The sequence below is a fragment of the Electrophorus electricus genome, chromosome 19 (assembly GCF_013358815.1).
Source record: "Electrophorus electricus isolate fEleEle1 chromosome 19, fEleEle1.pri, whole genome shotgun sequence".
In the NCBI taxonomy this organism is placed as follows: Eukaryota; Metazoa; Chordata; class Actinopteri; order Gymnotiformes; family Gymnotidae; genus Electrophorus; species Electrophorus electricus.
In genome coordinates, this window is record NC_049553.1 from 15216078 (window position 1) to 15232055 (window position 15978).

The following is a 15978-nucleotide window of genomic DNA, read 5'->3' on the forward strand; positions in this document are numbered from 1 at the left end:
AGGGAACTCTGTGTGGGTCAGGATGAGAGTTAACGGAGAGATGGAGCACAGTGCCCAGAACAAAGCTACCACAGGAGCACATTAATGACCCCGCCAGCCTAATGGAGATCTCTGTGTGTGTGAGGGGGAGGGGGCGGGGGCAGGGAGGGGGAGGGGCGGAGCAAAGGAGAGGGGGCGGGGTCATTGTCTAGATTTAGCCCCTTTTCAGCTATTTGCTAATGTGAGAAGAACTATATTGCCTGATTTAAACCAATTGTTGTATATTTGCTTGTTTTGTGAGTGTTTGGCACTGGCAGAATAACGTAGCTAATGTAGATTAATTTGGTTAAGACTGTTTGTGAATTTGCCGCCATATTATTTTATACAAAGAAAATATTTAAAAACTGTTAAAACAGATACTGCTCAACAAACTATGTATGGAAATGTGAGAATACACACATGTACATACAGTAGTTGTGTTAGATTTTAATGGCTAAATGACTTGGACTGAGTGTTGACTGACTGTGTGTGTGTGTGTGTCTGTGTGTATCTGTGTGTTGACCAGACGGATTCTTTGTTTGTTTGACAGATTCTTGGTGACTTTGACAGACACACTGCAGAATTCAGATATCCAGACCTCTCTCTCTTGCTCTCAGTGATTATTATCAGAGCTCACTGTTTCTGGGGCTGCAGTCAAAATAGGATACAGACTGATTGAATCTGACTAAGCAACCGTGTGTGTGTTTGCCATGTGTTTGCCTTCCCCAAGTCTTATGCTAGAGAAAGAATCACCTCTGATTAAATTAATATATTTTCAATTGTAAAAGATCATTGGTGGAAACACAGTGACTCCTCTAAGTACACCAGGAATAACCACACTGGATTACTGTTTCATGACTTATTTTATGTTTTGTGTGTGTGTGTGTGTGTGTGTGTGTGTAAAACTACACCAGCAAAAACCACATTGGATTACTGTTTCATGACTTATTTTATGTTGTGTGTGTGTGTGTGTGTGTGTGTGTGTGTGTGTGTGTGTGTGTGTGTGTGTGTGTGTGTGTGTGTGTGTGTACGTACACCAGGAATAACCACACTGGATTACTGTTTCATGACTTATTTTATGTTTTGTGTGTGTGTGTGTGTGTGTGTGTGTAAAACTACACCAGCAAAAACCACATTGGATTACTGTTTCATGACTTATTTTATGTTGTGTGTGTGTGTGTGTGTGTGTGTGTGTGTAAAACTACACTAGCAAAAACCACATTGGATTACTGTTTCATGACTTATTTTATGTTGTGTGTGTGTGTGTGTGTGTGTGTAAAACTACACGAGCAAAAACCACATTGGATTACTGTTTCATGACTTATTTTATGTTGTGTGTGTGTGTGTGTGTGTGTGTGTGTAAAAGTACACCAGCAATAACCACATTGGATTACTGTTTCATGACTTATTTTATGTTTGTGTGTGTGTGTATGTGTAAAACTACACCAGCAAAAACCACATTGGATTACTGTTTCATGACTTATTTTGTGTTGTGTGTGTGTGTGTGTGTGTGTGTGTGTGTGTGTGTGTGTGTGTGTGTGTGTGTGTGTAAAAGTACACCAGCAATAACCACATTGGATTACTGTTTCATTACTTATTTTATGTTTGTGTGTGTGTGTGTGTGTGTGTGTGTGTGTGTGTGTGTGTGTGTGTGTGTGTGTAAATACACCAGCAATAACCACGCTGGATTACTGTTTCATGACTTATTTTATGGTGTGTGTGTATGTGTGTGTAAGTACACCCGCAATAACCACACTGGATTACTGTTTCATGACTTATTTTATGGTGTGTGTGTGTGTGTAAGTACACCAAGCAATAACCACACTGGATTACTGTTTCATGACTTATTTTATGGTGTGTGTGTGTAAGTACACCAAGCAATAACCACACTGGATTACTGTTTCATGATTTATTTTATGGTGTGTGTGTGTGTGTGTGTATAAGTACACCAGCAATAACCACACTGGATTACTGTTTCATGACTTATTTTATGTTGTGTGTGTGTGTGTACGTACACCAGGAATAACCACACTGGATTACTGTTTCATGACTTATTTTATGTTTTGTGTGTGTGTGTGTGTGTGTGTGTGTAAAACTACACCAGCAAAAACCACATTGGATTACTGTTTCATGACTTATTTTATGTTGTGTGTGTGTGTGTGTGTGTGTGTGTGTGTGTGTGTGTGTAAAACTACACTAGCAAAAACCACATTGGATTACTGTTTCATGACTTATTTTATGTTGTGTGTGTGTGTGTAAAACTACACGAGCAAAAACCACATTGGATTACTGTTTCATGACTTATTTTATGTTGTGTGTGTGTGTGTGTGTGTGTGTGTGTGTGTGTGTGTGTGTGTGTGTGTGTGTGTGTGTGTAAAAGTACACCAGCAATAACCACATTGGATTACTGTTTCATGACTTATTTTATGTTTGTGTGTGTGTGTATGTGTAAAACTACACCAGCAAAAACCACATTGGATTACTGTTTCATGACTTATTTTGTGTTGTGTGTGTGTGTGTGTGTGTGTGTGTGTGTGTGTGTGTGTGTGTGTGTGTGTGTGTGTGTGTGTGTGTGTGTGTGTAAAAGTACACCAGCAATAACCACATTGGATTACTGTTTCATTACTTATTTTATGTTTGTGTGTGTGTGTGTGTGTGTAAATACACCAGCAATAACCACGCTGGATTACTGTTTCATGACTTATTTTATGGTGTGTGTGTGTGTGTGTATGTGTGTGTAAGTACACCCGCAATAACCACACTGGATTACTGTTTCATGACTTATTTTATGGTGTGTGTGTGTGTGTGTGTATAAGTACACCAGCAATAACCACACTGGATTACTGTTTCATGACTTATTTTATGTTGTGTGTGTGTGTGTGTGTGTGTGTGTGTGTGTGTAAATACACCAAGCAATAACCACGCTGGATTACTGTTTCATGACTTATTTTATGGTGTGTGTGTGTGTGTGTATGTGTGTGTAAGTACACCCGCAATAACCACACTGGATTACTGTTTCATGACTTATTTTATGGTGTGTGTGTGTGTGTGTGTAAGTACACCAAGCAATAACCACACTGGATTACTGTTTCATGACTTATTTTATGGTGTGTGTGTGTAAGTACACCAAGCAATAACCACACTGGATTACTGTTTCATGACTTATTTTATGGTGTGTGTGTGTAAGTACACCAAGCAATAACCACACTGGATTACTGTTTCATGACTTATTTTATGGTGTGTGTGTGTGTGTGTGTGTATAAGTACACCAGCAATAACCACACTGGATTCCTGTTTCATGACTTCTTTAATGTTGTGTTTCCACGTGGCAGAGAAGATCACAATATTGTGTCATTAGGGACAGAGATGAGGAATGTGAAGGGGGTTAGTTGTCATGCTGTCTGAAACAGGCCGGAACCTGATCCTTCTGTTTCCTGAGAGCTGCCTCTGTGTAGCGTTCAGCACAAAGGGCCCAACTGAAGGTAGCCCTCAATGCCCAGCGACACGGCCCCCCCAAGCCCCCCCTGAGCCCCCCCTGAGCCCCCCCGAGCCCCGGAGTGTTGCCTGTGTGAGCCTCTGTCACTGAGGTTTAAATCGGGAGAAAGTTAATTGTTGGCCTCAAGCAAAGCTGCAGGGGCCTATGTGACAGAGAGCAAGAGAGGGTGTGTGTGTGTGTGTGTGTGTGTGTGTGTGTGTGTGTGTGTGTGTGTGTGTGTGTGTGTGTGTGTGCGTGCGTGCGTGCGTGCGTGCGCGCACGCACGCACGTGAATCAAAGAAACGAAACATGAGGTCTGACCCACACATTCCGAGTGCTCTCCATTTGCCAAATCATCAGATAAAGACCAATAAAAGTGGGAGTGGCTGAGCTGAAGACCAGAGCTTAGACAGAACACAGCTCACATCACATCAGTCCCACACCACCACACACACACACACACGCATGTGTACACACACGAATACACACAGCACACACACGCACACGCACGCACACACACACACACGCATGTGCACATGCACGCACACACACACACACGCATGTGCACACACACGAATACACACAGCACATACACGCACACACACACACACACACACACGTGAGCACGATTCTGGTTTCATAGTGATGGCAGGGCAGCTGCCTGTCACACATGATAGCCAAAGTGCAGCACGCGTGTGGCACACGGTGCTAATTTCCTTGAGTGTGTCAAACGCCCCTCACACACACACACACACACCACCACACACACACACACACACACACACACACACACACACACACAGAAGAGCATCTGTCACCCCAGGGGGTCAGTGAAGTCTAAGATGAATGAGTCCTTTGGGAATGCCCTGTTTGCTTCTCTGACCAAATGGTTGAAAGGTGGGCGGGGACAGGGGGTGGGGGGAGGGGACGAGGGCGGGGGTGGGGGGAGGGGGCGGGGACAGGGGGTGGGGGAAGGGTTTTGCAAGCATGTGTGTGAGAGAGAAGTGGAGCTAGTCTTACAGTCACAGAGAGGCAGGCAGAAACAGTAGCTCTTCATTCAGGCCTACCACGACCAGGAACCTGTGAGCAGAGCTCGCCTCCCTCTGCCTGGAGTACACTCAGCACACGGGCTCCAGGAAAGACCCTGTTCCCTCTCTCCCCCACGCCGTGGTCAGCACGCTCCGAGGGCTCCTCTGTTCTGCCGGGACCTGTGGGAGATGGGAAGCGCATCACCTCACGTCATGGCTGCAGAGTAGAGGCACTGCAGTGCAACGGTCACCTGTCTGGGGCCATCGCGTACTCCGGCTCACGCGCTGTTGATAGCTTTGCCTTTTAGCACCTAATTAAGACCACGAGAAACGTAAGTATTTGAGCATATGGCCTCCAGCCCCTGTGTGACAGAAGCCTCAGTGAGTGTGCTATGGGGGCTGGGTGTTGCTTTAGGTCAGGGCAGGGCAGCTAAAAACTGATCTGCAGTCAGTGTAATGAGTGGGGAAAGCATTTTCTGAAGCTCTGTTGAGAGCTGCATAATGAGGTTGGTGCTGAATGTCTTGTTGACCTGGAAAGTCTTATCTTGGCTCTGCTCTTTTGGGCAGTCTTGAACTTCTGTGGTTTACACTCAGAAGTTCTGTGACTTCTAAATCATGTCTGTTTGTTGTCATATCAAATAAGGGTTTTTGTCCAAAGGGAGGACTGTATCTTCTTACCTGTGATGTGGATGTACTTGCCTGATTACCTCAGTTCTACACAACCTTTATCTTGGGCCCTCTGTTGCTAAGCGACCAGGGTAATGACCTTAAGTCAACTCTCCGAGGAACTCTCCTGTGAGGAGTCATAAATTGATCTTTTGTGCTGTTAGTTTGTGTGTCGCTGGAATGTTTGGAGTTTCTTTTGGAAGATCTCTTTAAATGACTCAGTTAAGTCAGATGCCAGGAGGGTGTGTGGAGGCAGGACCTCTCACTCTCTCACCCTCTCATTCTCCCACCCTCTCACTCTCTGTCCCGCTCACCCTGCTCTGAGCTGCGTATCGATAAATCCCAGCATGGCTGATATGAAAAGCAGGACAGTAGAAACACTACTCTGGTGAGCAGCTGAAAACAGCAGAGTTCAAGGTAATGTTCATGGCTGTGTTTGGTGCTGTTGTGTCTCCCTGAGGCATTGATGTGACTCTGTGTGTGTGTGTGTGTGTGTGTGTGTGTGTCAGTCAGACCCTCCTTGTAATGCTCTTATTTTGAAACATCATTACATATACTTTTTCTGTTGATGTTTTTTTAGTGAGTTCTTTTAAAGTAGTGTGACTATCCCTTTGGTCAATCACTGACTACTCTGTCCAGGTCAAAGGTTTACAGTCTGGATTTCTTTGTCCATGCTGGATTTTTGCCACTACTTAAATTAAGTACTTATTAATTCACTGAGCTACTGCACATGACTGTGCTCCTGCAACATTAGTGTCTGTGGTAATGACACAGCAGACCACACACAACGTAATGTGTTTTAGTGATGCCTTTCTGCTTCACGCCTCATTCGCATCATAAGGAGCTTGACAGTGACCTACCGAGGTAAACCAGGTATGATCCAGGCTGAAGAAACCACCAGCACAGACACGGGGGCATTCAGGAGCTTCCGGGGCCGTTCGGAGGCGTGGTGAAAACGTTCATCTGAGAGCAGGTGCTTGCTTTCAGACTCACTACTGTACTATCTCACCTGGTCAGGTAGCTGCCCCTGTCTGTGGCTTTTTGGAAGGGGTCAGGGTTCATTCTGCTGGCTACCTAAGCATGAGCCGTCTCCCTGTTCCCGTTCCTTACCGCTCTTTTCTTTTATTACCAGCGCAGGGTTATTTTTAAATGTTTTTTTATTTTAATCTTTATTTCCCATAATTCACGCTGGTGAGTGCTTCCACAGTAGTGATTAGCAGCAGTGTGTCTTTGTGAGTGAGTCACGGATCCCGCTTGTGGCCACGCGAGGTACTAACAGGTTTGCTGATGGTCCGTGCCGAGTGGCACCGTTCGGTTCTGAGGGGTTCTGCTGAACTATAGTGTCAGAGTGTGAGAAAGAGGAGAACCCGTTCTCTGGAGTGCAGTCTGTTAGGATTACATCTGTCTGCACTGAGTAACTGGTGACCTAGCAGGAGTCCAGCAAAAGCACAGAGATGGATATCACAAGACATCACCAGGTGACTGACAAGCATCCAAAAAAATCATTTAAATGATTTTTGAATTTAAATGATTTTTTAGGTAAATTATAGGTAAATTTCTTTCATTGGGACCAAATCTTTTCATGGGACGCAAAAAAACAACCCTGTCGATGCCCCTGATCATTAATAATGTGTTTTTACTCAGTAGTAGAGTGCAGTGGTTATTGTCGGTGTGTGATAGAGTTACTGGAGCGTTTTGCTAAATTCTCCCTGGGGTAATTGGAGCTAACAGGCTCATCCATCACCTTTATCAGCGAGAAGTTACACCAAAGAGCTCGACAATCTGCTACACCATCTAAACAACCAGCTGATGTCAGATAGCACTTCTGCTCTATCTGCACCCAGCCAACCCAACATCTTTCACCAAACATTAACATTCTTCAACAAGCTCCAGCATTCTCTTCTCTTCTGAGCAGCTGGACTGGCCAGTGTGAAAGAAGGGGACATTATTAAGATATTCTGGAGACTCTCTGGTCACGCACAGGTGCGGCGCGCCAGGCCAGTTTGTTGGTGTTTTGTAGATGATTATGGGGCTGGTGTAGTCTGGACTGTGTACGGGCTTGTTATAGATGGTTGTGTTGTAAACAGCAACAATCCCTCAGTGCATTTCACACACTTCTCCTTGTTCAGCAGGGAATTTATCACTTTGAATATTGTCTGTAACAGCTATGCCAAAACTACACTCTGATCCAGAGCCAATATTGTACAGTGTTTTGTTTTTTGTTTGTTTGTTTGTATGTTGATTGGTTCTTATAAAATGAACCTGTAGAAGATATTGTCAATATGATTGGATAAAAATTCTGGTGAATATGTTGGTGTACTTGTGCAGGGGTGTTGGTGGTACTGGTGTATGTTATGGTCAGTTGATAATGTTCTGGCTGTGTTGGTATACCTGTGCAGGTGTGTGGGTGGTACTGGTGTAAGTTATGGTCAGGTGTTAATGTTCTGGCTGTGTTGGTGTACCTGTGCAGGTGTGTGGGTGGTACTGGTGTAAGTTATGGTCAGGTGTTAATGTTCTGGCTGTGTCGGTGTACCTGTGCAGGTGTGTGAGCAGGTGGTCCTGGTGTAGGTTATGGTCAGGTGTTAATGTTCTGGCAGTGTTGGTGTACCTGTGCAGGTGTGTGGGTGGTACTGGTGTAGGTTATGGTCAGGTGTTAATGTTCTGGCTGTGTTGGTGTACCTGTGCAGGTGTGTGGGTGGTACTGGTGTAGGTTATGGTCAGGTGTTAATGTTCTGGCTGTGTCGGTGTACCTGTGCAGGTGTGTGGGTGGCCCTGGTGTAGGTTATGGTCAGGTGTTAATGTTCTGGCTGTGTCGGTGTACCTGTGCAGGTGTGTGGGTGGCCCTGGTGTAGGTTATGGTCAGGTGTTAATGTTCTGGCTGTGTCGGTGTACCTGTGCAGGTGTGTGAGCAGGTGGTCCTGGTGTAGGTTATGGTCAGGTGATAATGTTCTGGCTGTGTTGGTGTACCTGTGCAGGTGTGTGGGTGGTACTGGTGTAAGTTATGGTCAGGTGTTAATGTTCTGGCTGTGTCGGTGTACCTGTGCAGGTGTGTGAGCAGGTGGTCCTGGTGTAGGTTATGGTCAGGTGTTAATGTTCTGGCTGTGTCAGTGTACCTGTGCAGGTGTGTGAGCAGGTGGTCCTGGTGTAGGTTATGGTCAGGTGTTAATGTTCTGGCTGTGTCGGTGTACCTGTGCAGGTGTGTGAGCAGGTGGTGATGGCCTGGTGCAGATTTCTACAGTTCCTCTCTAACCCGTGATGGAGAGAAGCTAAAAAGCATTCCAAGGAAGAGAAAACGTTCTACAGTAAGTATTCAACCTTCAACATTTTGTGTGTGTGTGCGTGTGTTTACAACTGTGAGCATGGCTCTAATGTGGGCAAATTAGAAGACCTATCATTTGAAATTTGAATATTTTTAAACTAGAGGAAGAACACGACACAATGACACAGTGTAGTGTGGTGGGTTAGCCAGACTAAGCCAGACTGCTGATATTACACTGGCCTTGATCAGCCTTGAGAGAGGTTGGGTCAGTATGTCCCTGAAGAAATCTCAGCTCTACTCTGGGGCTCTTTCTGTGGAAGTCTGTACTTCCAGCGATGGTGTTCTGGAGGGTGTGTGTGTGATCAAGAATCCTCAGATGGAAGGGTATCAGGAAAGCTTAGTTGTAGTCGTTAATATCAACGCAACCTGAAGCGTTTTGTAGCGATTGGCTACCCTTTGACTCCCAAAACGCTAATATTGCTGCCAATCATTCAAAGCCACCACATGAAAGTTAGAATTGGGCTGGAATTAAGCAAACTCCCCCCTGTAGTGGCTACCATGAGGTAGTTAGCATTGGGCTGGAATTAGCTAACTCTCCCCCTAGTGACTACCGTGGGGTAATTCACATTGGGCTGGAATTATACTAACTCTCCATGTGGTACAGTTGTGGCCAAATGTTTTGACACTGACACAAATTTTGGTTTTCACAAGGTTTACTGCTTTTATTTTTATTGTCAGATGTTTATATGGTATAATAAAGTACAATTCTAAGCATTTCATAAGTTTTTTTTATTTCCAGTTTACATCCAGTTTAAGCAAAAACTTAATATTTACAGTTGTTCCCCTTCTTTTTTAAGACTTCTGCAATTCACCTCGGCATGCTGGATATCAGCTTCTGGGCAAAATCTTGACTGATGGCAACCCATTCTTGCCTAATCAGTGCTTGAAGTTGATCACAGTTTCTGTGTTTTTGTTTGTCCACCCTCTTTTTGAGGATTGACCACAGGTTTTCAATGGGATTGAGATCTGGGGAGTTTCCTGGCCTTGGACCCAAAATTTCAATGTTTTGTTCACCAAGCCACTTGGTTATCACTTTTGCCTTGTGACATGGTGCTCCATCCTGCTGGAAAAAGCATTGTTCATCACCAAATTGCTCCTGGATTGTTGGCAGAAGTTGCTCTTAGAGGATGTTTTGATACCATTCCTTATTCATGGCAGTGTTCTTAGGCAAACTATTGAGCAAACCCACTCCCTTGGATCAGAGCTTGCTCAGGAATGGCAGAAATCAGGTGTGAATGCATCTGCATGCACAGTGAGGCGAAGGTTTTTGGAGGATGGCTTGGTGTCTAGAAAGGCAGCAAAAAAGCCACTTCTCTCCAAGAAAAACAATGGACAGATTCATATTCTGCAGGAAGTAATGGGATGCAGAGGACTGGGGTAAAGTTATTTTCTCTGATGAAGCCCCTTCAGCCAGTTTGGGACATCTGGACAAATGATTGTCTGGAGAAGAAAAGGTGAGCGCTATCATGAGTCCTGTGTCATGCCAGCAATGAGACATCCTGAGACCATTAATGTGTGGGGTTGCTTCTCATTTGGGTTCATGGCCAGGAAACTCCCCAGATCTCAATCCCATTGAGAACCTGTGGTCAATCCTCAAAAAGAGGGTGGACAAACAAAATCACAGAAACTGTGATCAACTTCAAGCACTGATAAGACAAGAATGGGTTGCAATCAGTCAAGATTTTGCCCAGAAGCTGATATGTCAAGGAGAACTGCAGAAGTCTTAAAGTCTTTGCTTAAACTGGATGTATTTGTCAATAAAAAAGTAAAAAAAACGTATGAAATGCTTATAATTGTACTTTGCCGTAGCATATAAATATCTGACAAAAGGATCTAAAAAAACAGCCAGTAAACCATATGAAAACCAAATTTGTGTCATTCTCAAAACCTTTGGCCACGACTGACTTGCAGGCCTTTGGGTGTGTTAGTGTCATGTTAGAATCCACAGACTCTACGCTGCTGTTGTTAAAATGCTGGTATTGGGCATAGGCATAGCCATAGTTCTAGAGCTACAGTTCATAACACACAAGGCACAACTCACAGTTCGAAAATCAGTTTATAAGGATCAACTATGGGGATAGCCATCAGAAACAGAAATTACCGTCATGCATGTTCCCTCTGCTCAGAATAAGAAAAAAAGACAAGGCCTCCCACTAGTAGGGTGAGACAGGCATTGGTAGGGTGAGACAGGCATTGGTAGGGTGAGACAGGCATTGGTAGGGTGAGACAGGCATTGGTAGGTATCAATACCAGATCATGCATCATACACTAATTTCAATATCAGATCACACATCATACACTAATATCAACACAAGATATTAGGCAGTGCTGGTGTTTCACAGTTTTGATGATAACTGCTTAATGGTGATTTTCACCAGACTTGATGCACTGGACTGTGTCTTTGTAGACCATGGGTAATTCCTATGCTGGGCAGCTGAAGTCTGCTCGCTTCGAGGAGGCACTCCACAACTCCATCGAGGCCTCACTGCGTTCAAGCAGCGCTGATCCACAGCCCATATTCACACAACTTTACCTGGAACCTGACCAGTACCCACCCGACCTGGATGGTGAGGCGTGCCAGAACCTTCACCTAAAACTTTACTCCATAGCTTTTAGGAATCATGGCATCATACGTCTATTTTTAAAGCTGCATAGTAATGGTCCATGGTCATGTGACTGTCATGTGGCACTTTGTGTCTTTTTTTCCCTCTTTTTATTCCAGACATTAAGTCTAAAGTGGACTTGAGCCTCAGGTCTGATGCCGTTGGACATGTCTTGATGAACTGCCAGTCATCCAATGGCCTTGAAGACATTGATGATGAAGATGAATCAGATTCCAGCAGCCCTCCCCTGCCATACCTCCAGCGCCCACCCCCTGAAGGCTGCTGCACTCTAGATGGTACAGGAATCACAAATATGTTTAAATGAATAGGCTGCCCTCATTCTGTGGGGCGCACACGCTTTTATACCATTTGTTCATTTGTTTGGACAGAAATAAATGAACCTCTGGCATAATGGGTGGAACAATAAAGCAGGGGGTGTGGTGTTTAAGCTCTACTAATACAGCAGAGAGTGTGGTGTTTAAGCTCCAATAATACAGCAGAGGGTGTGGTGTTTAAACTCCACTAATACAGCAGAGGGTGTGGTGTTTAAACTCTGCTAATACAGCAGAGGGTGTGGTGTTTAAACTCCGCTAATACAGCAGAGGGTGTGGTGTTTAAACTCCGCTAATACAGCAGAGGGTGTGGTGTTTAAACTCCACTAATACAGCAGAGGGTGTGGTGTTTAAACTCCAAACTCCACTAATACAGCAGAGGGTGTGGTGTTTAAACTCCACTAATACAGAAGAGGGCGTGGTGTTTAAACTCCACTAATACAGCAGAGGGTGTGGTGTTTAAACTCCACTAATACAGGAGAGGGTGTGGTGTTTAAACTCCGCTAATACAGGAGAGGGTGTGGTGTTTAAACTCCGCTAATATAGGAGAGGGTGTGGTGTTTAAACTCTGCTAATATAGGAGAGGGTGTGGTGTTTAAACTCCACTATTGCAGCAGAGGGTGTGGTGTTTAAACTCCACTGGTGTAGCAGGGGCTGTGGTGTTTAAGCACGGTGTTTTCCTCACTTCACACAAGCACATACGGACAAGTCCAATTTATCACAACGGGGTTATGACCACAAACACCACTAAAATATATCTAACTAAATATAACTGATTTAAATTTAAATATTGACTAATGATGAATCAGACAGTTGGTGTTTCATTACACATGGAAAATTATATAATTGAAGTAATTAGTCGCATATGTAAATATCACAATTATGTAAATATGAATTTTTTTCTTATCAAAGTGATCAATAATAATAAGGCTGAGTGCCGTGTATTTTGGCATGGTGACTCTGTACATCCCTGACCAGACTGTATCTTTCCTCCGCCGTGAATTTTTGTTTTTGTTTGTTTGTGCTGCCATTCCTGCATGTTCGTTGCCATGGCGACGTTATGGCCTCGAATCACTCACACGCTCGGATTTTAAAGGGAACAAGAGGAGTTAATCCGATTGGCTACTGCAGCAGCATGCCTGACCACACCTGTTGATCATGTGATCAGTCTGACCACACCTATTCATCATGTGATCAGTCTGACCACACCTATTCATCATGTGATCAGTCTGACCACACCTATTCATCATGTGATCAGTCTGACCACACCTGTTCATCATGTGTTCAGTCTGACACATCCTCTTTTTGTAATTGTGTCACTCTGCACCAGATTAGTGTGTCTTCACCAGTCATGAAAATAACAAAGACCTGTTTGGCCATGCCCACGAATGCATGTGCCCTGGCCTTATTCTGTGCTTGGGCTATATCCATGAAAACAGAGCCCAAAGTGAATTTTATTTGTTGAAATTAATTTTATTTGAAAGCCTTATGAATCATAAGCAAAATGTCCTTTCAGTGGGTCCTTCTCACAGGTATGCATTCTGTGTTCATAGATTTTATAATACTGCTGTACGCTGTGTGCTGAGTCATGGTCTCTGTGTGTGCTGACATATCTGATCACAGGATTCTGCCAGGCGGGCAAGGACCTTCGGCTGGTCTCTATGGCAACTGACTCCATCAACGTCCCAGCTGGGTTCGAGCTGGTGGGCGCCAAGTCTCCCAGCATCCCGGAGCACATCCTGGTGTGTGCTGTTGACAAACGCTTCCTTCCAGATGAGAACGGGAAGAACGCACTTCTAGGTCGGTGTGTTGGACATGACACATATCCCATTACGGTTGATGATGAACAGAAGTGATGACCTCCATGCCCTGTGACCTCTATGCCCTGTGACCTCTATGCCCTGTGTCTGTTAAAGGACATTGACGTGTCGCATTATCAGAACGTGTACATTAAACCACTGACGTGCTGCGTTATCAGAACGTGTACATTAAACCACTGACGTGCTGCGTTATCAGAACGTGTACATTAAACCACTGACGTGCTGCGTTATCAGAACGTGTACATTAAACCACTGATGTGTTGCGTTATCAGAACGTGTACATTAAACCACTGACGTGCTGCGTTATCAGAACTTGTGTACATTAAACCACTGATGTGTTGCGTTATCAGAACGTGTACATTAAAACACCGACGTGTTGCGTTATCAGAACTTGTGTACATTAAAACACTGATGTGCTGCGTTATCAGAACTTGTGTACATTAAAACACTGACATGCTGCGTTATCAGAACATGTGTACATTAAAACACTGACATGTCGCATTATCAGAACATGTACATTAAAACACCGACGTGTTGCGTTATCAGAACGTGTACATTAAACCACTGATGTGTTGCGTTATCAGAACTTGTGTACATTAAAACACTGACGTGCTGCATTATCAGAACTTGTGTACATTAAAACACCGACGTGTTGCGTTATCAGAACATGTACATTAAAACACTGATGTGTTGCATTATCAGAACATGTGTACATTAAAACACTGATGTGTTTCATTATCAGAACGTGTACATTAAAACACTTGACATGTTGCGCTATCAGAAGGTGTGTACATTAAAACACTGACGTGCTGCATTATCAAAACTTGTATACATTAAAACACTGACGTGTTGTGTTATCAAAACGTGTGCATTAAAACACTGATGTGTTGCATTATCAGAACATGTGTACATTAAAACACCTATGTAAGGATGCACCACATGCCGAATGTGCATGAGGATTTATGTGTGAACAGAGCAGAGGAACCTGATGGGCTCCAGGTTCGAAAATATGTGTCTGCAGACACACGGAGGTGTGGCACCACACTTAAAAGCCAGCATGACAGAAGTCAAATACTGAGGCAATTAAACCAGGTTACATCCAGAAAGTGATGTATACACTCTATATGCACTTTTGAACCAAGAGACACACCATTATCAGAGTGTGATGCATTTTCCTGTGTGTTTGTGGGTGTGTGTCGGTGTGTGTGAAGGGTTTTCAGGGAGCTGTGCGGGTTGTGGAGAGAAAGGTTTTCGGTACTTCACCGAGTTCTCCAACCACATCAACCTGAAGTTGAGCACCCAGCCCAAGAAGCAGAAGCACTTAAAGTATTACCTGGTGAAGAACTCCCAGGGAACCCTCTGCAGAGGAGCTCTCATCTGCTGGAAAGGTACCAGCCCCACATCATTCTTTCAGTCATTCAGTCAATCATACATTCACTGACTCATTCATTTGTTCATTTATCCATTACCTTTCCTTAAAAAGTTTAATCGATCGGTTAGTGGCTTATTTTTCCTCACAAATTTGTGGTTGCCTCCAGTCGCTGAGCTACGTCTATCCTGCAGACTCACTGGCATAGATGGTATTGTTGGAGATATAACTCACTTGTGTAGATGGTGTTGTTGGTGAGAGAACTCTCTTGTGTAGATGGTGTTGGAAATATAACTCACTTGTGTAGATGGTGTTGTTGGTGAGAACTCTTGTGTAGATGGTGTTGTTGGTGAGAGAACTCTCTTGTGTAGATGGTGTTGTTGGTGAGAACTCAGTTGTGTAGATGGTGGTGTTGGTGAGATAACTCTCTTGTGTAGATGGTGTTGGTGAGAACTCACTTGCGTAGATGGTGTTGTTAGTGTGAACTCACTTGCGTAGATGGTGTTGTTGGTGAGATAACTCTTGCGTAGATGGTGTTGTTGGTGAGAACTCTCTTGTGTAGATGGTGTTGTTGGTGAGATAACTCAGTTGTGTAGATGGTGGTGTTGGTGGGATAACTCTCTTGTGTAGATGGTGTTGTTGGTGAGAGACCTCTTGTGTAGATGGTGTTGGTGAGAGAACTTACTTGTGTAGATGGTGTTGTTGGTGAGAGAACTCTCTTGTGTAGATGGTGTTGTTGGTGAGAGAACGCTTGTGTAGATGGTGTTGTTGGTGAGAGAACTCTTGTGTAGATGGTGTTGGTGAGAGAACTCACTTATGTAGATGGTGTTGTTGGTGAGAGAACTCTCTTGTGTAGATGTTGTTGTTGGTGAGAGAACTCACTTGTGTAGATGGTGTTGTTGGTGAGAGAACTCACTTGTGTAGATGGTGTTGTTGGTGAGAGAACTCACTTGTGTAGATGGTGTTGTTGGTGAGAGAACTCACTTGTGTAGATGGTGTTGTTGGTGAGAGAACTCACTTGTGTAGATGGTGTTGTTGGTGAGAGAACTCTTGTGTAGATGGTGTTGTTGGTGAGAGAACTCTTGTGTAGATGGTGTTGTTGGTGAGAGAACTCTTGTGTAGATGGTGTTGGTGAGAGAACTCTTGTGTAGATGGTGTTGTTGGTGAGAGAACTCTTGTGTAGATGGTGTTGGTGAGAGAACTCTTGTGTAGATGGTGTTGTTGGTGAGAGAACTCTTGTGTAGATGGTGTTGGTGAGAGAACTCTTGTGTAGATGGTGTTGGTGAGAGAACTCTCTTGTTTTTATTTAAAACAATGTCCCGCTCATGGTTGTCCCGCTCATGGTTGT

The 15978-nt window shown here is 44.1% G+C and overlaps 1 protein-coding gene across 4 annotated transcripts in view; it reads left to right on the top strand.

Annotated features, from left to right (window-relative positions):
- Window positions 1–15978, top strand: part of greb1l (GREB1 like retinoic acid receptor coactivator) — a 57588-nt gene that overhangs the window by 14735 nt on the left and 26875 nt on the right. For all 4 annotated transcript variants that reach the window (XM_035519914.1, XM_035519916.1, XM_035519915.1 and 1 more), the window contains exons 2-6: window positions 8384–8489; window positions 10914–11073; window positions 11229–11405; window positions 13065–13241; window positions 14473–14649. In XM_035519914.1, coding sequence (XP_035375807.1) covers window positions 10917–11073; window positions 11229–11405; window positions 13065–13241; window positions 14473–14649 — 688 coding nt within the window. In that variant the 5' untranslated portion in view covers window positions 8384–8489; window positions 10914–10916. The remainder of the gene's footprint in view (window positions 1–8383; window positions 8490–10913; window positions 11074–11228; window positions 11406–13064; window positions 13242–14472; window positions 14650–15978) is intronic.